This window comes from Pituophis catenifer, unplaced genomic scaffold (assembly GCF_029215685.1).
Source record: "Pituophis catenifer annectens isolate HBS135680 unplaced genomic scaffold, rPitCat1.0.hap2 SCAF_1, whole genome shotgun sequence".
NCBI classification, from domain to species: domain Eukaryota; kingdom Metazoa; phylum Chordata; class Lepidosauria; order Squamata; family Colubridae; genus Pituophis; species Pituophis catenifer.
In genome coordinates, this window is record NW_027256881.1 from 337,876,847 (window position 1) to 337,904,143 (window position 27,297).

The window sequence follows — 27,297 nt, forward strand, 5'->3', positions numbered from 1 at the left end:
TTGATATTTCTTCCCCCAGGTCTCAATTTACCTTCTACCCTCCCCAGCTGCCTTCAATATATATTCAGTTTATTTATTTATTTAGCGCACGGCATAAAATGCATTAATAGTAGCAATAAAGATATATGGAAAGAATGCACTGCATAATCATACAACGCACATAAGATTGAGACTCATTAGCTGACCTAGAGTTACCTGTTTCATTATGTTCCATTCACACTGGCTTCCTGAACAAATCCATAGCTAGATCCGATTCATTTATGTAAATGCACATGCATATATTCACATATCAATATTAATTTTTCCTCACGCTGGTGCCCAAGCCCAAAGCATAAATAACTTTTCCCTACAAGAATATGTGAGAGAGATGAAGAAAAGAATAGTTGCTGCTGCTATATAAACATAAGCGATTTTGCAGAGGAAAAACAAGCATTTTTGTAACATTGCTGCACAGTAATCTTACACCGCTAACGAGGATGAGACTACATATCCCAAGATGCAACGCGGCGGGTAGGCAGCTGAAAAGCGGAAGCAGGTGGACCTTGAATTCTCACCAAGGAAAGAAAAGGGAAATCACCGCCTGCCTCCTTCTTTTGCCATTGGTTGACGATCGTGGGCTGGTGCGGCTTTTGATTGGTCCAGAGGATTTCACGCCTCCTTTTGGCTACGGGATTAGAAGGAAAGGCACGCTGTATTTGACTTTCTCTTTTTTTGCCCGGTCTTTGAATTTATTTTTTTTATTTTTTTTATTTTTCCGGATCGTGATCCTCCAATACAATGGTGAGCCTTTAATTTTAATTATGCTTTTATTTGCTTTCGCTAAACTGCTTCCTCTCCCTTTCAAGAGGATTACGGGTGGGGGAAGATGCTATTTTAGTGTCCTTTCCTTACAGGTATTTTGCTTTGACATAGAAATGGATGGAGAACTTTGAATGTTTCTAAAGGCGAATTGAATTTGATTAGAGGAGACGGCTGCGCACGTCTTAAGCTTTGGGGTAATCGTGACGCATTAAATCGAGCTTCCATGGTCAGGAGCAGGCTACCTTGAAATGGAGCATAAACAGCAGATGAAAACATTGGTTTACACTTTACAGTATGATAATTAGCTGGTTTAAGCCGAGATACCTATTTGGATTGACAAAGGTGTGTGTGTGTGTGTGTGTGTGTGTGTGTGTGTGTTTGTAGTAAAACCCTTTGTTTTACTATCACCCGGTGTCTGAGATTCTTGGAACTGATCTTTTATGTAGGGAAGAAGTGCACTGGCACTGGGCTGTGATTTTTGCTCACAAAGGACTGATAGGTAAAGGCAGAGGTTTTCAAACTTGGCAGCTTTAAGACTTGTGGATTTCAACTCCCAGAATTCTCCAGCCAGCTATGCTGGCTGGAGGATTCTGGGAGTTGAAGTCCACAAGTCTTAAAGCTGCCAAGTTTGAAGACCTCTGGGTAGAGGTAAAGGTTCCCCTCGCACATATGTGCTAGTCGTTCCCGACTCTAGGGGGCAGTGCTCATCTCCGTTTCAAAGCCGAAGAGCCAGCGCTGTCCGAAGATGTCTCCATGCTCATGTGGCTGGCCTGACTCAACACCAAAGGCGCACGGAATGCTGTTACCTTCCCACCAAAGGTGGTCCCTATTTTTCTTCTTGCATTTTTTACGTGCTTTCGAACTGCTAGGTTGGCAGAAGCTGGGACAAGTAACGGGAGCTCACCCCGTTATGCGGCACTAGGCGTAACACAGCAAAAGGACCGATAATTTGTACTAACTCAGACTTTTTCATGTGTCAGCTCTTAACTGATACTTATTTGGTGGCTTCCTGATCCTTTTCTCACAAGACGTTGGACCAGTGGCATACAAATCAAAACTCTTAACCAGGGGTGAAATCTACTTACCTTCCTTACCGGTTTGGAAGTGTACAACCTTCTGCGCATGTGCAGAGGGTAAAAAACACAGCAGGTTAAAACCAGGAAGTAACGACACCCGGGCGGGTGGGCGGAGCCTCGCGCCACCATTGCTACCTATTCTCCGAACCACCTGCCACAAGCGCTACTGGATCGCCCGATCCGGTCCAAACCAGGAGCATTTCACCCCTGCCCTTAACAATTCCACCATACAATCTCACCAAGAGGAGCAGGCAATATTTTGCTGCATGGAAATAATATCCTTTCTTGTTTGTTTGTTTGTTTGTTTGTTTTTAAACAAACCTTGTGCCTATGCACCCAAGTAGCATCCCTTGGCCAACATGGTTTGAAACACAAATGTGTGAAATGGAGGAAGGAATCATGCATCGTACGAACCCATCCATGGCTTCTTGTTACTTTGAATCATGCTTTTTTGAGCAAATGGTGGCAGGTTTGAATTCTTGCCTTGCATTTGTATGTCTACAAATATAAGATCCTGTGTGGACTGAAAAGGCCCAAAGAAATGTATTTGCATAATAGGAAGTTACCGACATGTAGTCTTTTATTTATGTCCGATTGCCTAGCAACCATTGGAAGTTAAGATGAACTCCATGAAAGGCACTTACAACCTGAATTTGACGTTCTGATGGCCGGCCCCTGTGATCAAATGATTACATTTTGGGAACTTAGCAACTGGACATCATTTACGGTCATTTGCAGCTTCCCACAGTCATTTGGCCGTGATTTATTATGCTTTTTGCCAGAAAGCAGCCTTTTTATCTTATTTCCAGCAAAAAAATGCCAATTGCAGACAATGGGTTTGCTTAATGACCATGGATTTCTTAATGATCACCACAAAAAAAGCCATAAAATTGAGTTGGTGTTGTGATGATTCATTTAACAACTGGCACAGCTTACGACCATAATTCCGGGCTCAATTATACTTATAAATTGAGGACTACCTTTATTCACAATTCTAATTAACAAATGACTGGACACAGTACAGGCAGTCCTCGACTTACAACAATTGAGCCCAAAATTTCTGTTGCTAAATGAGACAGTTATGTGAGTTTTGTCCCCTTTTACAACTTTTCTTGCCACAGTTGTTAAGTGAATCCCTTCAGTTGTTAAGTTAGTAACATGGTTGTTCAGTGAATCTGGCTTCGCCATTGACTCTGCTTGTCAGAAGGTCGCAAAAGGGGATTACATGACCCAAGGACATTGCAACCGTCATAAATGTGAGTCAGCTGTCAAGCATCCAAATGTAAATCAAATGTCAATGTGACCATAGGGATGATGCAATGATCATAAGTGTGAATAATGATCATAAGTCACTTTTTTCAGTGCTGTTGTAACTTCAAACAGTCACTAAGCGAACTGTTATAAGTCGAGCACTACCTGTATTTCCATGGACAGGTGTGAAATCAAGTTTGAAAATCTGACATCTAGAAATGCTGCTCAATGAGCCTTTTAAGGGAAGCATCCAATCTTTTTCCTCAGCTCAGCATTGGGGATTATCACCTTGCTTGTTGCTGCTTATTTCTTGAAATAAGACAATTTTTTCCCCCACATACTTTTTTTTACTGAACTGGTGAGGGTGCTGGCGGGTGGTAGACAGGTCTGCTGCCTCTTCTGGTGTCAGAAAAAAGAGAAGGAAAAATGGAAATTAATACTTTTGAGAAGAAATGTATTCTGTTGCTCAGTGATGGGGCTGAGGTAACAGCCTTCCCTCAGTTTCTTCCATCTCTTTCTCCTCGGCTAGTTCTGCCCCTAATGCTTTCTGAAGTTCTTCTCGGATCAGTGTCCTGCTTTTAAAAATAGACCAGGGTTTGGCATCACAACATTTTGCTACCCTATCAAATGTCTACATTGTAGCTCAACCCTGAAGCAATGCAATGCCTCCTTGTATTTGACCGGGGGTGTGGGGTTGTGAAAAATGTGCAAAAAGGAAGCAAATAAAATGGATGAGACATGTCTCCAAACAGAATTAAAAGGCACATTTTGTTGGAAAATAATAAATCATTGTGGAGTCCCTGGTGCTCTCTGAGCTTGGTTGTTTGCTTGTAGACATTTAATGACCCAACTAGGTAACATCATCAGTGTAAGAATAAATATCATCAACTCGTTCTGATGCTGAGTAACAGTTGGGTAACAATATTACCTTTTTGAAAATCAGAAAAGAGAATAAGATGGAGTTAGTGCACTCCCTCCCCCCCTCTCTCTCTCCCTCCCCCTCCCCCTCCCTCTCTCTCTCTCTCTCCTCCTTTCCACATAAAAATTAAAAAGGCTCCATTATATTTGCTGTGTACTTCCTTTTGAGCCTCCATATGCAGGGCTGTAGATCCCATCATCCCCAGCCTGCGATGAACTGAGATGCATTTTGATGCATCTAGAGCAGTGTTTCTCAATCTTGGCCTCTCAAAGGTGTGTGGACTTCAATTCCCAGAATTCCTCAGCCAGCATTTGAGTTCCACACCTCCTGTGTGGGGATTCTGGGAGTTGAAGTCCACACATCTTTAACACTATTGAGAAACACTATTTCAAACCCGTACATACACATAAAAACATTTGAAATGCATACATCCTAGCTGGGGAAACCCTGATCTGGAGGGTTGATAGGATGGAGAAACCAAAGTTCTTCACTTGAGATAATTGGGAAAAATGGCTGTTTTCTCTTGGATGGAAGAGAAATTTATGAGCCATGCTTGCTGGAGTTAGAAGCCTGTGGCATTGATGAGCTGATGTGTCTCTTTCTTCTTGGCAGGCATTGATGGGGATTCAGCTTGTGTTCTCCTTGTTCGTAGCCAGCGTCTTTCAGAAGATGGCACCCCACTGGTCCTTCGCTCGATGGCTCCTTTGCAATGGAAGGTACCTCATCCTTTGTGACGAGACAGTCGTGTCGCTCTGTAGTAGCAAACATAGCTTGTTCTGTGGAAGGCAAAAAGGGGCTCCTTCTTTGAGCCTGGCACACCAGATTTTCTTCAGCAAGCCTTCAACGAATCCCGTCTTGCTGCAACCTTAGGAGAAGAAAATGGCCTCTCAAATTTGCAACAAAGACTGGAACAGGGATGGTCCAGAGAGGGTCTATGTGTGTCAAACAAGTTGAGTTGACAACCGAGCAATTGAAGGCCTTCCTTTTTTGAACATGCATTGTACATGTGACTCATTGGTGCGGTGGCCTAAAAGTGGAACTCTTGCCTCACAATCAGGAGGCTGTGAGTTCGATCCTAAGTAGAGGCAGATATTTCTCTCTCTGGGCACACTGAGAATATATCTGCCGAACAAAACTCCGCATTGGCGACAGGAAGGGCATCCGGCCATTAAAACACTCTGCTAGCTCCGTTCAGTTGCCCAGACTCCACTCCACAAGGGATAAGGGGGTCATTAAAAGATGATGATGGTGATGATTGTACATGTGACTCATTCAAAAGGGGTGGTGTTTTCATTGCAGAGTTGTGATTGCTACTTTGACATTTTTGAGCCCTCCTGCAGATGTCCTGAAAAGTCGAGGTTTTTTTTTTTTTTGCAACTTAAAAAAAAAAACCCTGTGCTGTGAATCGGAGAAAGCTTTGCTTAAAAGCAGAAATGCTTTTTTTTGCTTCTCTGGCTGTGGAGGGACTGATTTGGAATTCTAAGAGCATCTTATGGGCACCATCGCAAATTAGCTGCCTCAGTGAATGTGGCCAGTCCCTAAATATTTGGGGAAATGATTGAAATGGCTTCCCTGTTTCCCCTTCCAAGATCATTTAGTGCATAAGCTTACATTTGTTTGTTTTATTAGTATATCCGTTTTCCAGTAGGGTTCAGGACTGTGACCTGACTTTTCTTCTGACTCCCAAAGTCATTCTCACGTATTCAGCCGGTTCGTATCGGTTCAGACAGACCGGTAACAGAGATTGCAGGTGGTCCCATCCACCCTGGTGCTATGCTGTCCTATTTAACCACGTTTTCAAGGCCGGGCACATGCGCGGAAGGCACACGCACACACGAAGCAAGCGTGGTAAAAATCCGTGAAACTCACCTCTGAGCATTACCCAACCCCAGAACATCTTTATCCTTCAAGAATAACTTTAGAGGTCTGTTTTCAGGAGACAGATGCACTCTTGGAAGGAAAAATGATGCTTGAAGCAAGAGCTTCCAGTATTGCAAATTAAAAGAATCTAAAAATAATATCATCAAGCCCTGTGACACCTTTTTTTTTTCAGAATTCCAACTGGGGCCCAGAATTTAAAAGAAATTTCTTGATAACAAGAGCAAGAACACTTAGACTGAAAGAGCACTTAGACTGCTCCATAGTGGTTTATAGCAGTGGTGAAATCCAAATTTTTAAACTACCGGTTCTGTGGGCATGGCTTGGTGGGCGTGGTGTGGCCTGGTGGGCGTGGCAGGGGAAGGATGCTGAAAAATCTCCATTCCCTCCCCACTCCAGGGGAAGGATACTGCAAAATCCCCATTCCCTGCCCACTCCTGGGGGAAGGATATTGCAAAATCTCCATTCCCACCCCATTCTGGGCCAGCCAGAGGTGGTATTAACCGGTTTTCCGAACTACTCAAAATTTCCGCTACCAGTTCTCCAGAACCTGTCAGAACCTGCTGGATTTCACTCCTGCTTTACAGGAGTCTCTGAGCGGTTTACTGAGTCAGCATATTGTCCCCAACAATCTTGGTCCTCATTTTACGACCTCAGAAGGACTGGAAGACTAAGCCAACCTTGAGCCGGTCAGCATCAAACTCCTGACTGTGGGCAGAGTCAGCCTGCAATACTGCATTCTAATCTAACCACTGCGCCACCATGGCTTCTGATACCTCACGTTCTATGCAAATCCTGAATTTTGTAAACTGACCTACAGAATGTCTTAAACAAACATCTCCTAACTTTTCACAGGAGGGAGCGCCTTATTTTTGTCAGAGTCGCTTGATAGTAAGATGGGTGGCATATAAAATTAATAACTGAACAAATAAAAATTAAAAAAAATTCCCTGCCACACAGACACTGTCTCCCGGTTTTCAACAGAAAAACATAAAGAGATGAAATAATGACCAACTGACTAACAAACAGGTTCTGTATCTATGGCAGCTTGTTTTTCCTTTCTATGTGGCTTCAAACTGGTGTTTTATATTTTGCTAGCTTGCACCGCTACAAACATCCTTCAGAAGAGGAGCTACTTGCTCTGGCAGGGAAGCAGAAGCCAAAGAGTAAGCGGGACAGGTAAGTCCCATTAGCAAAAGGCCGATCATCTTGGCACGTAAATTGGCTAAAGCAGTGTTTTTTTACTTGGCAACATTAAGATTAATGGTGGGATTCAGCCGGTTCAGGCCAGTTCGGGCGAATCAGTAGTTAAATTGTTGGCTGAGCCCGCCCCTCCCCTTCCAGGAGTCCCCATGCACCCATTTTGGCTCCCAGGAGGCTTCAGGGAGGCCTACTAGGCCCAAAATGGGGCACGGGGGGGAGGTTGGCGCATCCCCCTCCCCTGGCGGCCTGTTTTTGCTACCAGGCGGGTGCAGGAGACAGAGTGCTTCCTGTCACACACCCCTGGCCACGCCCACCATGGCCACGCCCACCCAGCCTATCATTAGGGCAGAGAACCCGTTGTTAAATTATTTGAATCCCACCACTGGTTAAGATATGCAGACTTCAACTCCCAGAAGGAATTCTGGGAGTTGAAGTCCGCATATCTTCAAGTTGCCAAGGTTGAGAAACACTGTCCTAGATTGTTCAATTAAAATTAAGGTAGTACATAATATCATAGAGTTGTGATATTGGAGAGAACCACAAAGATCCTCTGGTCCAACCTTCTGCCCTGTGCAGGAAAACCATGGAAACCATTTGTAAGAGATGCTATACCCAGTCTCTTTTTAAAACTTAAGTGAATGGAGAATCCACATTCTCCATCGTTGGACTTTTCCACTGTGTTACATACATTGCCATCATGAAGCTTTGTAAGTTGTTGCAACTTCTGCAGTATCTCTATAAGGAAAGAGTGACCTTGAATTAAGTAGCTTCTTGTGTATCCCTAACTAACGGCTGGGGAAAAAAATACAAGAAATTCAGTCACTGAATTTCAGGGAAATTCTGGGAGTTGAAGTCCACATATCTTAAAAGTTATCAAGGTTGAGAAACACTGGGCTACAGAATACAGAAAATTTTGAAAATGGAGATGAATGGAGGGCTCCTGCCTTCTGGAACGAATTGCCCCCTGAGATGTGGAGGATTCCCGACTTATGCACCTTCCGCCGGGCCCTCAAGATGCTTTTATTTCAACAAGCCGGGCTGGCCTAATTTTTTAAATTTATTAATTGTCAATTCTTAATTTTTTAAACATTTAAATCGGATAGTTTTAATTAGATATGGGCCAAACTATTTAATATTTTTAAACTGTTTTTAAATTTTATATTTGTGTGTTTTATGTTGGCAGTACACAGCCCTGAATCCCTTTGGGAGAAGGGCGGTATATTAAATAAATAAATAAATAAATAAATAAATAAATAAATAAATAAATAAATAAATAAATAAATAAATAAATAAATAAATGAAATCAGAACTTTTCGTTTTGGGGTTTAATGGAAAAAGAACTAGACAAAAAATTTGGAACTTTGTTACTATATATCAGTGATGGCTAACCTTTTCCGGACTGAGTGTTCAAAGCACGTGTATGCACGTCTGAACCTCCAAAATGCAATGTGCATGCGGCCCTGCGCATGCATGCCCTGTGCATGCGCCCCACCCCCGCGCATGCACTGCAGAGACCTGGAGACCAGCTGGCCGGCAGAAGGCACAAGCGCATGCACAGCGGAGCTGAACTGAGGTGACAGCTTGTGTGCCATCAGAGAGGGTGTTGTGTGCCACCTCTGGCACGCGTGCCACAGGTTCGCCATCACGCTATATATGTTGACAGCAGCAAAACTATTGTATGCACAAAAATGGAAGGACACTTCGATTCCTGGCATGGAAGAATGGTTGCAGAAGTTGATGGAGTTGGCTGAAACGGCAAAACTGAGTACTTTGATTAAAAAAAAGAACATAAGTACTTTTGTTTCCACACGGAGACTGCTTCTGAACTTCGTGCTCGATGTGAAAAAGAATGAAACTCTGACTTTGTTTTTTTTTAGATTAGATTGATATGGCTTGTTCATACCCTTATGGAAAAGCAAAAAGTTGTGATTTATGTTAATGCCTTATTTTACTGCACGGGTGTCAAACTCGATTTCATTGAGGGCCGCATCAGGGTTGTGTTTGACCTGAGGGCATGGCCAGGGTGGGCGTGGCCAGCTCAACATCACTCATGTCGGGGGCGCCTGTGGTGGCTCAAGCGCTCTGTCAGTGAAAATGGGCTCCTAAGCACCATTTTTGGCCTCCTGCAACCCTCTGCCAGAGAAAACGGAGCTCGGGAGCCCGTTTTTGCTGGCAGAAGCACCGCGGATCAGTCCTTCACTGTTTCCAGGGAGGCTCCATGGGCCAGATCTAACTATTTCACGGGCCGGATCCGGCCCCGGGGCCTTGAGTTTGACACCCCCGTTTTACTGTAACTGAGAGAGTCGGAAGTCAATGCTTCTTTTTCTTTTTTTCTCCCCCTCTCTTTCCTCACTTCTCCTCCCCCTTTCCCCTCCCCCCTCACTGTTCTTCTATTTACTTTTCTATTTTGTATTTTACAATACTCTAAATCTCAATAAAAAATGCTAAAGACCCGGGTAGAAATAATAATGGTTTTTGTTCTCTCAGATGGATAAGCATTTGGCAATCGGAGAGTGGAAGGTTTGCAGATAGCACCTTTTTTTAGAGAAAATGCTTGATGGGGGAACTTGATCTATTTTCCAGTTACACCAAGCCTAAACCAAGTTAAGCAGTAACCAGGGATGTTGGTTGTTTCTTTGCAGCAGGAGGATCAATGGGGTGACCGATGGGAAACCTTCGACCGTTCCCCGAGATATTGATCTGCAACTGGAGAGTAGTCCTATACGGACAGTGGATGCTCTGGGTAAATATGTGGAAGTTGGACTTTCTTAGCTACATGTTTATCATACGGAGTGATCCAGGAAGGCCGTCATCTCATAAGGATGCTCCAAATTCAGAAACACAGAGTGCACTCTCTTACGGCAGCAAAATTTCCATTGCTAAGCAAGACAGTTGTTAAGTGGATTTTGCCCCATTTTATGACCTTTCTTGCCACAGTTGTTAAAGTGAATCACTTCAGTTGTTAAGTTAGTAAACACCGTTGTTAAATGAATCTGGCTTCCCCATTGACTTTGCTAGTCAGAAGGATGCAAAAGGGGATTACATGACCCTGGGACAGTGCAGTCATAGATATGAATCAGTTGCCAAGCCTCTGAATTTTGATCATGTGACCACAGGGATGCTACAAAGGTCGTAAGTGTGTCATAAGTCCTTTTTTCCATGCTATTATAACTTTGAACGGTTAATTAAAGAACGGTTGTAAGTCAAAAAGTCCACCTGCACCACTAAGAATTATACTTCTGATTTTAATTTGGGGGAAACGAAAGGGTAAGTCCTCGATTTACGATCACAATTGAGCCTCAATTTCTGTTGTTAAAGGAGACATTTGTTAAGTGAGTTTTGCCCCATTTTACGACCTTGCTTGCCACAGTTGTTAAGTGAACCACTGCAGTTGATAAATTAGGAACACGGCTCTTAAATTAATCTGGCTTCCCCATTGACTTTGCTTTTCAGAAGGTCGACAAAGAGGATCACATGACCCACATGACTGCGACCGTCATAAATATGAGTCAGTTGCCAGGCCTCCAAATTTTGATCACGTGACCATGGGGGATGGTACAAAGATTGTAACTGTGAAAAATGGTCATAAGTCACCTTTGTCGGTGGTGTAACTTTGAACGATCACTAAATGAACTGTTGTAAATCAAGGACTACCTGTACAGCGTTGAACTAGATCCGTGATGGCGAACCTATGGCACGCATGCCACAGGTGGCATGCGTAGCCATATCGGTGGGAATGCGAGCCCAAGGCCAGCTGATTTTCGGGCCTTCTGGGCCCACCAGAAGTAGGGAAACAGACTGTTTCCTGCCTCCGGAGGGCCTCAGGGGCTGGTGAGGAAGGCCTGTTTTTTGCTCTTCCAGAGCCTTTCTAGAAGTCTGGGGTGGGTGAAAACGGCCTTCCCCACCCGCCGGAGGCCCTCTGGAGGCCGGAAACAGTCCCTTTTCCAACCTCAAGTGGATCTCTGGATGTTGAGGAGAGCAAAAACAGACCTTCCGGTCCCACCGGAAGTTGGCAAATGGGCCGTTTCCGGCCTCCAGAGGACCTCCAAGTGGGTGTGGAAGGCCATTTTTGCCCTCCCCAGACTCCTAGAAAGGCTCTGGAGGCTGGAGAGAGCAAAAAATGGGCCTACCGTGCCATTGTGTGCCAGGAGCATGCAGAGCGTGGAGGGGGGTTGCATGCGTGGGGGCGGGGCGCATAGAATTATGGGTGTGGGCACGTGCACGCGCGTGACACCCACCCACCCCCCGGCACGCAATGGCAAAAAGATTAGCCATCACTGAACTAGATCAAAGCTGAGATGGGATGCTAAGCATTTTTGTTTTCTTTTTAGTTCTATGCTATTTCCTGGAATATCAGTGGTATGTGGACTTTGCAGGATATTCCACCCTGGTCTACCTTTTCACTGAAGGTTACTATTGCCTCGTTGATCCCCAGAAAGAGACCAACATTGGAATCCTCTGGTGCCTTCTGACAGCCATATTCTCCGTGTATCCTTTGCAACCAGGGACCTTCACCCTTCCCTTTTGCATCCACCTTTATACCATACAGGTAACCCTCGATTACGACCACAATCGAGCCCAAAATTTCTGTTCCTAAGCAAGATAGTTATTCAGCTAATTTTGCGACCCATTTTATGATCTTTCTTTCCACAGCTGTTAAGTGAATCATGTCAGTTGTTCAGTTAGTAACACGGTTGTTAAGTGAATCTGGCTTCCCCCCTTGATTTTGTTTGTCAGAAGGTTGCACTAGTGATTACATGACCCCGGAACACTCTAACCGTCATAAACTGAGTCAGTTGTCAAGCATCTTCATTTTGATCATGTGACCGTGGGGAGGCTGCTAAGGTCGTAAGTGTGAAAAACAGTTATAAGTCCCTTTTTTCAGTGCCGTTGAAACTTCAGTCACTAAATGACCTGAATGTCGTAATTCCAGGACTACCTGTACAAATTTTAAAATACGGTCTTTTCCTTTTCAAAGACTGGAAGCAGAATGGTTGATGTCTGTGGAGATTCTCAGTCATCTAGGTCATGGTTGTCCCCAAGGTCCTTTTACAAGAGGCAACTGGACTTTCTGGTTTTTCTCTGAAGATGTTTCGCTTCTCATCCGGAAAGCTTCTTCAGCTTTGTTGTGAATAGAGGTGGTGAAGCTTCTTGGATGAGAAGCGAAACATCTTCAAAGAAAAAGCAAATCCAGTTGCCTCTTGAGAAAAGACCATTGGTCCAGAATGGTTGATGTTATGCCCTTAGCACCAGCTTCAGCAAAATTTTTGTTATGGTGATGCGTCATTATTTCCGCTCCAAGGAGGGAGGGGAGCGTTCTGTCTGCCTCTCCTTCGCCTTCCTCTTCCTTCTGATCGCAATGGTGGTTTTGGTGGTCAGGGAAGATTACCTCGAATTTGGGCTCAATGCAGGTGAGTGACCTCGGGCATGGGCCATAGCTGGGCACCCTTGCCACCTTGGCTGGCCAAATTAAGCCCTTTGCACTCCCTTGATCAGCTCTCTCCCCTGTCCAGGACTAACCAGCGTCCATAACAATTTGGAGGTCTTCTTCATGGACCAAGGATGGGAATGGATGTAAGTTTTTGCTTATTGACTTTTGATCCTCTTCTAATTTAGATCCAACTTTTGCTGCTATTGGCAGCAGGAATCACCCCCCACCCCAGTAGTTATGGTGTTGGGTTTGAACCCTCAGGAGAAAGTCGGGCTCTAAAGACAATAATAAATAAGGAAATAAGGATGTCATTCCATTTTTAAAATAGGCTTTTATTTATTTGATTTCTATTACTTTATAAGAAACTCAAGGCAGAGAACCTTCATAAGACTGCTTCTTTCTCCTCTTTTTTCCCCACAACAACCTTGTGAGGTGGGTTGGGCCCCAAGCAGGGGTGGGCTTCAAAAATTTTAGCAAGGGGTTCTCTGCCCGGTTGCTGGGTGGGCGTGGCCATGTTGGGCGTGGCCTACTTGGCCTCCTGCACCATGGCGGATGGGCGTTTTTGCTCTCCACGGACTCCGGAGGCTTTCCTCGAGCCTCCAGGAGGGCGAAAACAGCCTCCCAGGCTCCGGAGCCCTTCCCAAACTTTTGGTAGGCCCGTTTTTCACCCTCCCCGAGCCTCCACGTGTGCCCTTCACTTACCTGCATCCAAAATGGGCCGCATGGGGACTCCTGGGAAGGGTGGGGTGGGGTGGGTGGGGCCAGCCAGGAGTGGGATTTGGGGGTTCTCCGAACTGGACAGAATCTTAGTTAGAGGTTCTCCCGAACCCCTGTGAACCCCCAGCAGCCCACCCCTGGCCCCAAATCACCCAACCAGCTTTCATGCCTAAGGCGGACTAGAATTCACCATCTCCTGGTAATTGGCTCCAAGTCACCCAGCTGGTTTTACACCTAAGGCAGGACTAGAACTCACAGTCTCCTGGTTTCTAGGTCAGCTTCTTAACCACTACACCAAACTGGCTCTGACCAGTTCGGCCAAGGTGTAAGCAAACTGATTGCCTCCCTTCACTTAACACCAAAAACTCCTCTCCTCTGAAAAAAAACTTTGAAGGTTTCTGCCCAGGGTTCACGGTTGGCTTATGGGGCATTTGTTTCTTCCCTCCAGGATCCCGGTGACAAAACTCGGAATTAAAGTGGGCCTCGTGGGCCTCTGTTCGTTCATTGGTGCCTGCTTGACTTTCCCAGGCCTACGGCTGGCCCAGACTCAGTTGGATGCGCTCAAGATGGTGGCCAACCAGCCAAAGATCCAGTTACGTTCAAGCTTATTGCTTAGCCCTAAAATAGAATAGAATAGAAATCTTTATTGGCCAAGTGTGATTGGACACACAAGGAATTTGTCTTTGGTTCATATGCTCTCAGTGTACATAAAAAGAAAAGATAGTTCATCAAGAATCATAAGGTACAAGACTTAATGATAGTCCTAGGGTAGAAATAAGCATTCAAATCATACTAGGAAACAATATAAATCATAAGGATACCAGCAACAAAGTTACAGTCATACAGTCATAAGTGGGAAGTGATGGGTGATAGAAATGATGATAAGATTAATAGTAATGCAGACTTAGTGAATAGTTTGACAGTGTTGAGGGAATTATTTGTTTAGCAGAGTGATGGCATTTGGGGAATAAACTGTTCTTGTGTCTAGTTGTATAGTGCAGTGCTCTAAAGCATCGTTTTGAGGGTAGAAATTGAAACAGTTTATGTCCAGGATGCGAGGGGTCTGTAAATATTTTTACAGCCCTCTTTTTGACTCGTGCAGTATACAGGTCCTCAATGGAAGTTAGATTGGTAGTAATTGTTTTTTTTCTGCAGTTCTAATTATCCTCTGAAGTCTGTGTCTGTCTTGTTGGGTTGCAGAACCAAACCAGACAGTTATAGAGATGCAGATGACAGACTCAATAATTCCTCTGTATCAGAGGAACTGTATCAGCAGCTCTTTGGGCAGTTTGAGCTTCCTGGGTTGGCGCAGAAAGAACATTCTTTGTTGCACTTTTTTGATGATGTTTTTGATGTTAAGTGTCCATTTTAGGTCTTGAAATATGATAGAACCTAGAAAGAGCCCCATAAGTCCTGAGAATTGAAGAAAGACCTACCTCACTTTCTTCTAAAACATAGGGGCCTAAGTGTCCTTATGATGTGGAATCAACTTAATTAGAACAATTGATAGGTGAGAGATTTAGGCAGTGATTCATAGACACGGTTCCAGAAATAACATTAGAAGGTAAAATCAAGAAAGGAGCATGATACTTCAGAATATCTACAGAACTTCAAAATAGATCTGACATATTTCCCTTGAATTTGATTTGTTTATAAGTTAGTCCTTGACTTACAACCATTGGTTTAGCAATTGTTCAAAGTTACCAAAATCGGCCAAAATTGTTCAAAGCATTGAAAAAAGTGACTTACACCGGTCCTTGCACTTGTTTTTTTTTTTTTTTTTTTAATTTGATTTATATGCCGCCCTTCTCCGGAGACTCAGGGCGGCTTACAATGTGCTCAGCAATAGCCTTCATACTTTTGTATATTTTATACAAAGTCAGCTTATTGCCCCCACAAACTGGGTCCTCATTTAACCTACCTTAGAAAGGATGGAAGGCTGAGTCAACCTTGAGCCTTGGAGAGATTCGAACCAGCAGTAAATTGCAGGCAGCTGTGTTAATAACAGGGTGCTTTAAACCACTGTAGTACCAAGGCTCTTGTGACTATCGCAGCACCCCACAGTCCCATGATCAGAATTCAGGCGCCTGGCAATAGGAATGTATTTATGATGGTTGCAGCTTCCTGTGTTCATGTGATCATCATTTGTTTATGACAAAGGAAAGTCAGTAAGAGAAGCCAGCTTCGCTTAACAACTGCATGAGTCACGTAATAACTGCGGTGATTCACTTAGCAACCGTGGCAAAAATGGATTTAAAATGGGCCATCTCACCTAGCAATGGAAGTTCCGGTCCCAACTGTGGTCGTAAATCAAGGACTATCTGTATTGTAAATGCATACAAAACTTGCAAGATCCTTAGGGAGAGAGAGCTCATGCCTTCTAGGGTGGGGAATGGCCAGACATTGATTAATTGTGTAACAGCACCAGAAAAAGCTATTTTTTTAGGTGGAGCAGTTGTTGTAGGACAGTGTTTCTCAGCCTTAGCAACCTTAGGATATATGGACTTCAATTCCCAGAACTCCCCAGCCAGGAATATATGAGCAGGATGTGGGAAGGGAAGGGAAGGGAAATGCAAGTTGAATCAGTTGGGCTGCACCATATTGTTCAAAGGACAAAGGTGATCCTTCAACCAGTAAAAGCTGTATTTTATATGGTTGAAAATTATTAAAATGGTAGGTAGATAAATAAGATGATTGATAGACAGACTGAATGAATGAATGAATGACTATAAGATGATGGGTGGATGGATGGATGGATGGATGGATGGATGGAGAGAGAGAGAGATGATAGATAGAATGGATGGATGGATAGAGATATAGATTGGTAGGTAGGTAAATATAGGTAGATATAAGTAGATATATAGATATAAATACAGTCCGATGCTCCAATTTTTTTAATGAGATGCACATAAAAACCAGGTGGAATTTTGATCACACCTTTGTGGAGCTTGATTTTTTTGACCCTGCCCTTTGGACACTGTTAATCCTTACTTAAAAGCTTATTTGTGTGTGTGTGTGTTGGGGGTAGGTGGGTGGGTGTTGCCAGATACACGTTTCCAGGCCCTCAAAGTCTGGAGAATCAGCCTAACACAGAACAAACCTCCCTCTTCCCATCCCACAGACTCCTTCTGCATGCCAGTTTTCTTGCTCCCGTGATCGTGGTTCTGATGTGGATCAAGCCCATTTCGCGAGACCTCCTGCTGCAGGCCCCCATGGGCAAGGAGAAGGTCCAGATGTAAGTTAGTGGGGGGGGGGAGTTGCATTCCGGCTGTGATTTCCCTTTTTTTTTTAAATGTTTCCTTTTGAGCTATAATCTAAGTGCCAAAGCCCACTGTAACAACATTGCCAAAAAGGCATTAAAGGTTGTAAACCTAATCTTGCGTAGCTTCTTCTCCGGTAATATTACACTACTAACCAGAGCATACAAAACATTTGCTAGACCAATTCTCAAATACAGCTCATTTGTCTGGAACCCGCACTGCATATCAGACATTAATATAATTGAACGTGTCCAGAAATATTTCACAAGAAGAGTCCTCTACTCCTCCGCTTGCAACAAAATACCTTATGCCACCAGACTTGAAATTTGGGGCTTAGAAAATTTAGAACTAAGCTGCCATCGATATGACCAAAGCATAGCTTATAAAATTATCTGCTACAATGTCCTACCTGTCCTACCTACTTCAGCTTCAACCACAACAATACATGAGCACACAATAGATACAAACTTAAAGTGAAACCCGATTGCAGAAAATATGACTTCAGCAACAGAGTGGTCAATGCCTGGAATGCACTATCTGAATCTGTGATTTCATCCCCAAACCCCCAAAATTTTAACCTTAGGCTGGCTACTGTTGACTTCACCCCATTCCTAAGAGGTCTGTAAGGGGCGTGCATAAGAGCACCAACATGCCGACCATCCCTGTCCTAATGTTCCCTTTAATTGTATTCATTTTATGTATTCAATTCATGCTTATATATATATTATCTAATACGTGCTTGACAAATAAATAAAATTAAATAAATAAATAAATAATTCAAGTAATTTCTGCTTAATTTTTGGGGGGGTTGGCATTCCTTTTAGCATCCCTGCATCCATGAGGCTTAGTAGAGGTTGGGAATCAAGTCCTAGATTCTCAGGCTGTTGCTTGGCAGCTCAGCAATTGAAAGACGTCCTTCCTCCTCCTCAAGAGAGCTAATGGATTCCCTTCCTCTTTGTGACAGCATGTCAGACACCACCTACAATTCTGTACGCCTGTGGACGATTGTAGCGTTCTGTGTGCTACGCCTGGCTGTCATCCGCTACCATCTCCAGGCGTATCTGAATCTGGCTGAGCGTTGGGTGGAGCAAATGAAACGGGAGGCCGGCCGGATCACCGTGCTGGAGATTCAGCGGAAGGTAGGCCCAAGATGGTTCACAGCAAACAGGGCAAGGTGAAGCAAACCATTTACAGGTAGTCCACAACTTATGACCACAATTGAGTCCAAAATTTCCGTTGTTCAACAACATCGTTGTTAAGTGAGTGTTGCCCCATTTTACGCCCTTTCTTGCCACAGTTGTTAAGCGAATCGCTGCAGTTGTTTTTTTTTTTTATTTTGATTTATATGCCGCCCTTCTCCGAAGACTCAGGGCGGCTTACAATGCGTTAAGCAATAGCCTTCATCCTTTTGTATATTTATACAAAGTCAGCTTATTGCCCCCACAAACTGGGTCCTCATTTCACCTACCTTAGAAAGGATGGAAGGCTGAGTCAGCCTTGAGCCTGGCGAGATTCGAACCCTGCAGTAATTGCAGGCAGCTGGTCTTAATAAGCTTAATGACAGGGTGCCTTAAACCCCTGTACTACCAAGGCTTGTTAAGTTAGTAACACAGTTGTTCAGTGAATCTGGCTTCCCCATTGACTTTGCTTGTCAGAAAGTTGCAAAGGGTGATTACATGACCCTGGGACACTGCAACCATAATCTTATCTATCAATCAATCAATCAATCAATCAGAATAGAACTGGAAGGGACCTTGGAGGTTTTCTAGTCAAACCCTCTGCTCGGGCAGGAGACCCCCCCTATAGCAGTGATGGGTAACCTTTTTGCCATTGCATGCCAAAAGCGGGGGGAACGACGGGGATCGCGCATGTGTCCACACTCATAATTCAATGCATCCTGCGCATGCGCGTGCAACCCCCCCATGCTCCTCACGCTTTTGGCACATGATGGCCAGGTGGGCGCGGTAGGCCCGTTTTTCGCCCTCTGCAGGCTCCAGAGGCTTCCTAGGAGCCTGGGGAGGGCGAAAATGGCCTTCCCCTGGTTAATTCTCCTCAGTGTTAGGAAGTTTCTCCTTAATTCCATGTTGCTTTTCATCTTGATTAGTTTCCATCTCTTGTTCCTTGTCCATCCCTTGTTCTTTATTATTGGTTTATTGTTTATTGGTTCGATTTATATGCCGCCCTTCTCCGGAGACTCAGGGCGGCTTACAATGCGTTAAGCAATAGCCTTCATACTTTTGTATATACCTGCTTAGTAGGGCTTTCAGGCCCCCCCTAAGCGGGGTTCTTTTTTATACAAAGTCAGCTTATTGCCCCCACAATCCGGGTCCTCGTTTTACCTACCTCGGAAGGATGGAAGGCTGAGTCAACCTTGAGCCTGGTGAGATTTGAACTTGCAGTAATTGCAGGCAGCTGGTGTTACTTAACAGCACTTTAGTCTGCTGCGCCACCAAGGCTCTTCTTGGTGCTTTGGAAAATAAGTTAACCCTCCCTCTTCTTTGTGGCAGCCCCTCTAACACTGGAATACTGCTATCATGTCACCCTTTAGTCTATCTTTTCTCTAAACTAGCCATACCCAAATCCTGCCACCATTCTTCATAGGTTTTAGTCCGCAGACCTTTAATCATCCTAGTTGCTCTTCTTTGCACTTTTTCCAAAGCCTCAACGTCTTTTTTGTAATGTGACCAAAACTGGATGCCGTATTCCAGATGTGGCCTTACTAAGGTTTTATAAAGCGGTACTAATACCGTGTTTCCCCAAAAATAAGACCCTGTCTTATATTTTTTTGAACCCCGAAATAAGCGCTTGGCCTTTTTTTCGGGGAGATCTTATTATTTTGGGCCGCATGGAGCAAGATGGGGCTCCTCTTGCCATCTTACCTGATTTCCAGCTCTGCGTTTAAATATTTGGGGGGGCTTATTTTCAGGGGGAGGCTTATTTTTGGGGAAACAGGGTACTTCACGTGATTTTGATTCCATGCTTCTGTTTATAAATGTCATAAATACTTAATACATCAATGCATAAATGTTTATAACTGTCATAAATACATGCCAGTGGCCAAGCCTCCAAATTTTGATCAGGTGCTCACGGGGATAGTACAACAGCCATAAAGAGCCTTGGTAGTGCAGCAGACTAAAGTGTTGTTAAAGTAGCACCAGCTGCCTGCAATTACTGCAAGTTCAAATCTCACCAGGCTCAAGGTTGACTCAGCCTTCCATCCTTTCGAGGTAGGTAAAATGAGGACCCGGCTTGTGGGGGCAATAAGCTGACTTTGTATAAATTTACAAAAGTATGAAGACTATTGCTTAACACATTGTAAGCCGCCCTGAGTCTCCGGAGAAGGGCGGCATATAAATTGAATGAATGAATGAATGAATGAATGAATGAATGAATGAATGATAAATAAATGAATGAATGAATGAATGAATGAATGAATGAATGAATGAATGAATGAATAAATAAATAGCTGCAGTGATTCATTTAACAACTGTGGCAAGAAAGGTCGTAAAATGGAGCAAAACTCACTTAGCAACTGTCTTGCTGAGCAACGGAAATTTTTGGGCTCAGTTTTGATCATAAGTGGAGGGCTACCTGTATCTGGGTTGCTACTTAAGACTTTAGATGACCAGATCTCAATTCTCATTCTTCATTGTTCCTTTTTTTTTAATTTTTATTTTATTTCCAGATCACCAGAATCTACTGCTATGTAACAGTGGTCAGCCTCCAATACCTGGCGCCAATCTTTCTCACCCTGCACTGCACCCTCATCCTCAAAACTCTTGGTAAAGTATTCTTCAGTCAAGTGTTGAGAGCAGCGGTCCCCCAACCTTTCCGGCTTGGTAGACTAGTGAGGGAGTGCTAAGGGATGGTTGTGTGTGAGCAGGTGTGTGTGCATATCTGTGTGCCCACCGCTTGTGCAAAGTGCCCATCACTTGATGGAGCTGTGCCCGTCTGCCCGCCAGGGGTGGGTTCTACTTACCTTTACTACCAGTTCGCATCAGGCCCGTGCATGCACAGATCACTTCTGATGACATCCGGGTCAGTGGGTGGAGCCTCCCACTGGTTTTACTACCGGTTCTTGTGAACCGGTCCGAACCGGGGGCAACCCACCACTGGTTCCCGCTCACCCACCACTTGTATGGGCTGGGTCCAAACGAAGTCATTGGGGAAAGCAGTGGTGAAATCCAAATTTTTTTACTACCGGTTCTATGGGCGTGGCTTGGTGGGCGTGGCATGGTGGGCATGGCAGGGGAAGGATACTGCAAAATCTCCATTCAGCTCACTCCAGAGGAGGGTTACTGAAAAATCTCCATTCCCACCCCATTCCAGGGGAAGGATATTGCAAAATCTCCATTCCCACCCCATTCTGGGGCCAGCCAGAGGTGGCATTTGCCGGTTCTCCGAACTACTCAAAATTTTCGCTTCCGGTTCTCCAAACTACTCAAAATTTCCGCTACCGGTTCTCCAGAACCTGTCAGAACCTGTTGGATTTCACCCCTGGGGGAAAGTCCAATTCATTTAATTACCACATACTTCCCTTAACAGTTGTAGTGTTTCACTGAACAACCGTAGCAAAAAAGGTGATAAAATTGGGAGCAACAAACTGAACTAACTGCCTCGCTTAGCAACAGAAGTTCTGGTCTCAATTATGGTTGTAAATTAAGAACTCCCTATTTCCCTCTGTAATTTTCCCTCCCAAAATGTGTCATTTAAATAATTTTGCTTTTATGCTGCCTCATTAGTTGAACATTGGTTAAGCTAAATAAAAATGCATCGCTTTCAACTTTATCCAAAGGAAGGGTGCACCTGGATTTTTTATATGTGTTTATACAGGGGTGGGATTCAGCCGGTTCGGACCAGTTCAGGTGTACCGGTAGCTTCAACGATCAGCTGGGAGTGAACCGGTTCACTCCGACAATCAGGGGGGCCCATCCGCCCGACCCTGCGCACTTTACATACCTTTATCCTCTCAGCTGATTCGCGCGGCATAGCGGATAATAATAACTTTATTGTCATTGTACGTGTATACACAGTATACCCATACAACGAAATTCACATAACACCCAAAGACCAGGTTTGGGTGATTGGATGGGGGGTTGGCTGTGTTCTGATTGGATGGGTGGGTGTTCTGTTTAGATGGGGGCTTGGTTGTGCTCGGGTTAGTCTGAGTAGCAGGGGGATTTGAGCTGGTGAGCTGTGTTGCTGTTGTTTGGCTTCGTGTTCGTGGCCGTGCTATGAAGAGATAGCACGGCCACCATGAAGAGATAGCACGGCCACGAACACGAAGCCAAACAACAGCAACACAGCTCACCAGCTCAAATCCCCCTGCTACTCAGACTAACCCGAGCACAACCAAGCCCCCACCTAAACAGAACACCCACCCATCCAATCAGAACACAGCCAACCCCCCATCCAATCAGAGCACAGCCAAACCCCCAACCAATCAGAACACACCTCCACCCAATCAGAACACAGCCAAGCTCCCACCCAATCAGTTCACACCCCCACTGGCAGTTAAAAGGAAGAAACAGCTGTGATCACACACATTGCTCCTAGAAGCACAAAGCCGAAGACACCAGCCTGAAGATGACGAATGAGACTTCGTCGAAACGTTGCCAAGAAACCTCCAATTTTACGCGGGAGAAAACCCGAATAACCAAAGACACACACACACACACACACACACACACACACACACACATATATATATATATATATATATATATATATATATATATATATATGTAGGTCTTTGGTTATTCGGGTCTTCTCCCACGTAAAATTGGAAGTGTCTTGGCGACGTTTCGACGAAGTCTCATTCGTCATCTTCAGGCTGGTGTTCTCGGCTTCGTGCTTCCAGGAGCTGTTTCCAGAAGAAACAGCTGTGATCACACACATTGCTCCTGGAAGCACGAAGCCGAGAACACCAGCCTGAAGATGACGAATGAGACTTCGTCGAAACGTCGCCAAGACACTTCCAATTTTACGTGGGAGAAGACCCGAATAACCAAAGACCTACATACAAACACCCGCGAAAACCTGAGAAAACATATATATATATATATATATATATATGTATGAGCCTTGGTGGCGCAGTAGACTAAAGCACTGTTAAGTAACACCAGTTGCCTGCAATTATTGCAAGTTCAAATCTCACCAGGCTCAAGGTTGACTCAGCCTTCCATCCTTCCAAGGTAGGTAAAATGAGGACCCGGATTGTGGGGGCAATAAACTGACTTTGTATAAAAAAGAACACCGCTGGGGGGGGGGGGGCGAAAGCCCTACTGAGCAGGTATATACAAAAGTATGAAGGCTATTGCTTAACGCATTGTAAGCCGCCCTGAGTCTCTGGAAAAGGGCGGCATATAAATCGAACCAATAAATAAATAAATAAATATACCAGGTTGATAAAAGAATTTTGGTGCATGTAACCTCTCCCCTATTCCTTTCTCTCCCCAAAAGGTGAATATTCCTGGGGCCTTTATCCTGAGCCTGCACTAACATCTCCAGCGCCTGATGCCATTCCGGTTCGCCAGGCCGCCCCCTCCGAGGACTCTGGGAAAGAAGATATCCAGGCCGCAGTAGAACAGATCACCGCATCTCTTAGTGCCTTGGGCACCGTCTTCACTCCTCTTTTCTACCGGGGGCTGTTCTCTTTCTACGTCTGGTGGATTGCGGCCTGCCAAGTCGTTTCCGTCTTCTTTGGCCTCTATTTCCATCAGCACTTGGCTGTGTCCTAAGTGAGAAGCTCTCCTTTGGCTCTCGGAGTGAGACATTTTGGGTCCAGAGTGTGTTTAAGTGCCAGAATATGGATTTCTCTTGAGGGTTTGCAATTTGATAGCCGGGTTGTCATCCTTGAGGAAAGACTTTCTTGTGACATCTCTGAGAAGAAACCAGCCGGATTCAAGTACTGTTTTTTTTTTTTTTTAGACCAATCACAGTGTACTGGATACACATCTTGCACACTATCCCAAAAGAGGTTAAAAAAGGAGTGTTCTGATCAGCTTTGATTAAAAAAAATTTTTTTTCCAGTTCTTAATGGCTTAAAAACATTCAGGAGCAAGGTTGAAATTTGGACAATGGCATTACCTTTCACGTCTCCTTTGCTTAGCCATTTTTTTTCCAGGGTTTAGATTTTTTTTTTTTAAAAAAAAAAGCACCACGCGGAGCCATATTGGTGGGCACGCGAGTGTTGCCCTAGCTCAGCTCCAGTGCGTATGTGCGCACCGGCCAACTAATTTCTAGGCCTTCCGGTCCCACCGGAAGTTGGGAAACTGGCTGTTTCTGGCCTCCTGAAGGCCTCCGGGGAGTTGGGGGAAGGCTGTTTTTGCCCTCCCCAGACTCTTAGAAAGCCTCTGGAGCCTGGGGAGGGGGAAAAAACGGGCCTACCGTGCCATCGCGTGCCAAAAGCAGGGGGAAGTGGGGGGGTCACGTGTGCATGCGCGGAAGGATGGGGCGCATTGAATTATGGATGTGGGCACACGTACCCACGACTCCCCCCGCTCCCCCGCCGCTTTTGACATGCGACGGCAAAAAGGTTAGCCATCACGGATATAGGGTTTCCTGCTTGAGCAGAGGGTTGGACTAGAAGACCTCTAAGGTCCCATCCAACTCTGTTATTCTTTTAATAGCCAGGGTCATCAAAAAGGTTTGGGGATACTTGTATTAATAATGCCGTCTAATTCTATACAATTAGACAAAAAAGAAAGACACGGCATACACCACGAACTGGATAATTCATTTTTATTATTAAATATACCTCCTCCCTTGGCACAGACCTTTATAATTTTGTCACTATAAACATCTATATAAAACAAAAGTATCGTTGGCCAGATAAAAAGCCACAATGCAGAGGAGAACCTCTCGTCAGCTGAGGCCGTTGCGTTCAACATTCTACACAAATGCGTCGCGCCATATTAACGCCGTCGTTCCCCCAAGGCTGGGGTAGCTCTCCAAAGTCACCCTTTATAATACTTGACTGTGCGGTGGTGCCAAATACTTGAGTGGCTAGCTCACTTTCCTTCAAAACACTGCTTGTGGGCCCACAACCCTCTCAGGGGAAACGTGTTGTGGGTGGCTTTGCAATCGTATACTCTGTTTGCACAAAGCTACGAGGAACAGCCCTGCCTGGAACGCACCACAGATTTTTCTACATCAAGGGTGGCTTCTCCAGACAATCCCTGGAGAAGAGCTCGGTAAGGGTAAAAAGCTAGGAACCCCTGCAAGGAAAGGGATCCTGTTTCCCCACTGATTTACTTGTCAAAAAAATAGTTCCCCTTGTCCTACAAGAACACTCCTGTTGTGTTTGGAGGCCAACGCAGCACCTTTTAAAGGCACATTCAAATTACAGCAAAGACACCAGTCAACTAACTGACCTGTTACCCTGGAAAAACAGCATTGAGGGTTTGCTAAAAAAATCACCTTGCTCAGCTCAAGAAGGTTGGCAGCGACAGGAAAGGTGCCGTTTAGGGCCGCCCGGCTTGTATTGACCTTTTCGAATTATTATTATTAGACCAAGGAAAACCCTGGCTAGGTTCCAAGTAGGGAAGGCCAACCTGCCCTTGAACTCTTCTTACTCTAGAGCGGTGTTTTTCAAACTGGGCGATTTTAAGATGTGTGGACTCCAGCATGCTGGCTGGAGAATTCTGAGAGTTGAAGTCCAAGCATTTTAGAGTTGCCGGGTTTGAAAAACGACTCTAGACCAAGGGTGGGGAAATGATGGCCCTTTTATGATTTGCGGACTTCAATTTGCAGAATTCAGGCGTTCTGGGAGTTGAAGTCCAAAAGTCATAAAGGGGCCTTCGTTCACCACTTCTGCTCTAGGCCGGGGATCCTCAAATTTGGCAACTTTTTTAAGTTTTGTGGACTTCAGCTCCCAGAATTCCTCAACCAGCCATGGGAATTCTGGGAGTTGAAGTCCACAGGACTTAAAGTTGGCCAAATTTTCACTCTCTACCTTAGGAATGTGCAGACAAGAGAAAAACACACGGAACTTGCCTTGGTAAAGTTCTCCAGCTGAGTTAATATTGGGGAACAAAAGGGAGACCCATGTTAGCTCCCCACAAATCACCATTATAACAGGTTCCCCCAGCTAAATGTCCAATACACCCCCAATGAATTTGATTTGATTACAATGACCAGGGGATGTTTTGTGATAGTGTCTAACATTTCTGGCCAAGAGGATCTATGCAAGACCATAAGGTAAATGGTGCAATATTAAGTATATAAAGCAGGTTTAAAAAAAAAAACACAAGCTAGATTGGCAACCAAGCTTAAGCAGTGGACGGGGTGGGGAGGGAAGGGAATCTAAAAAATTCTAAAACCGGGAGAAAAGCCTTCTTCTAAGAGCTGAGTTTCATATTTCATATTTAATAAGTCTCAATTTGAGACATCTTTCACATTTATTGATTTGTGATTTGACTTGTGCACGTTGGCAGCTAAGCAACCTTGAGGCTGCTCATCACATATCTTCCTTCACGGTCAACATGTTTTGTCTGCACAACACCTACGCATCACATTCTGGATTCTGCTTCTTAAAAAATATGCTTTCTGGGGGTGGGCACTTACAGCATCTCAATTGCAGAAAACGCTTTACGACAGCAAAAGCTTCCGTTAGATTCTGAGCCCCTCTGCAGAAATCAATTCGATTAGCGAGGTTGCAAAGAATCAAACAAGGGGAAGTTGTAGAATTTCCAGGATCATATAAAGAACAATTAGGATGCTGTGTGTGTGTGTGGAGAGGCGTAGTGTAGATTGCCACAAAATATTTTGTGGCCCACAAAATGCCAGAGTCAGTTTCCAGCCTGTTGTACAAAATGTGGGGAAGGATCCATGTCAGTTCACAAGCGAGTGTCTTTTAGCCTTGCCACAGACACAGATTTTTTCCTGTAACATACACCATTCCTTCTTTCTTCCTTTAGCTCAGGAATGGGAAACTATGGCCCTTTTATGACTTGTGGGCTTCAACTCCCAGAATACCTGAGCCAGCCATGCTGAGCCGAGCAATGCTGGCTCAGGAATTCTAGGAGATGAAGTCCGCAAGTCATAAAAGGGCCACAGTTCCCCAAGCCAGAAGGGAAGGACTTGAGAATCACATCGGGGTAATCTGTTGCTATCCTCCCCCACCCCTAATCAAAGTGAATGAAGTTGAATGAAGGAGAAAACAGGCAAAGAGAAAAAGAGCAAAAAGCAGCAAAAAACTATCCAGAGAGACCTAAATGCAGGAAATATATAAGCTGCCAAAGGAAGCTTGCCTAACATGGCACAATGGTATTCTCCACTCTGACAAGCAGCAGCAAAGGGAAGGAGGAAAAAGGAAAATAAGTAGTGAAATTATATTATTTAGGAAGGAGGCTACAACATGAGACTGCCGGTTTTGCCAACAGGTGTGTTTCCTCCAATTTCAAGCGAGCAAGATCTTAAAAACGCACAAAGCAGGGGAGGGTCTAGAGAAAAAAGAGCCAGAGGGCTCTTCATTCAATCTGAGAACCCAACAAGTTAATATTAAATAGGAAGAGGAGATTCTCAGGTGCTCATAATCCCTTCACGTTCCTTCCAATCAACCAAACAAACACTTATGACATCCATTCTCTACACTTTTCCTACTGCGGAAATAATATGGATAATACTGAAGAAATGAAAACGGATAGCATATCAAGACGGCAAGAGTTTCCAGTTAACACTGTGCACTGATAATGTTTTCCCCAGAATCATCTCCAATGGAAAAGGGAAAAAAACTATCTGGTAGTAGTAGTAGTTGTT

General features: G+C 44.4%; 1 protein-coding gene across 1 annotated transcript; it reads left to right on the forward strand.

The window, feature by feature from the left end:
* Positions 1–672: 672 nt before the first annotated feature.
* TMEM161A (transmembrane protein 161A) lies at positions 673–24,347 on the forward strand. The gene is made up of 12 exons (XM_070944119.1): positions 673–780; positions 4,660–4,763; positions 7,024–7,104; positions 9,771–9,871; positions 11,460–11,616; positions 12,388–12,539; positions 12,642–12,702; positions 13,725–13,868; positions 16,398–16,511; positions 17,501–17,675; positions 20,222–20,318; positions 22,999–24,347. Exons 1-12 carry the CDS (start codon positions 778–780, stop codon positions 23,274–23,276), a joined length of 1,467 nt encoding a protein of 488 aa, XP_070800220.1. The 5' UTR covers positions 673–777; the 3' UTR covers positions 23,277–24,347.
* The last annotated feature ends 2,950 nt before the right edge of the window (positions 24,348–27,297 follow it).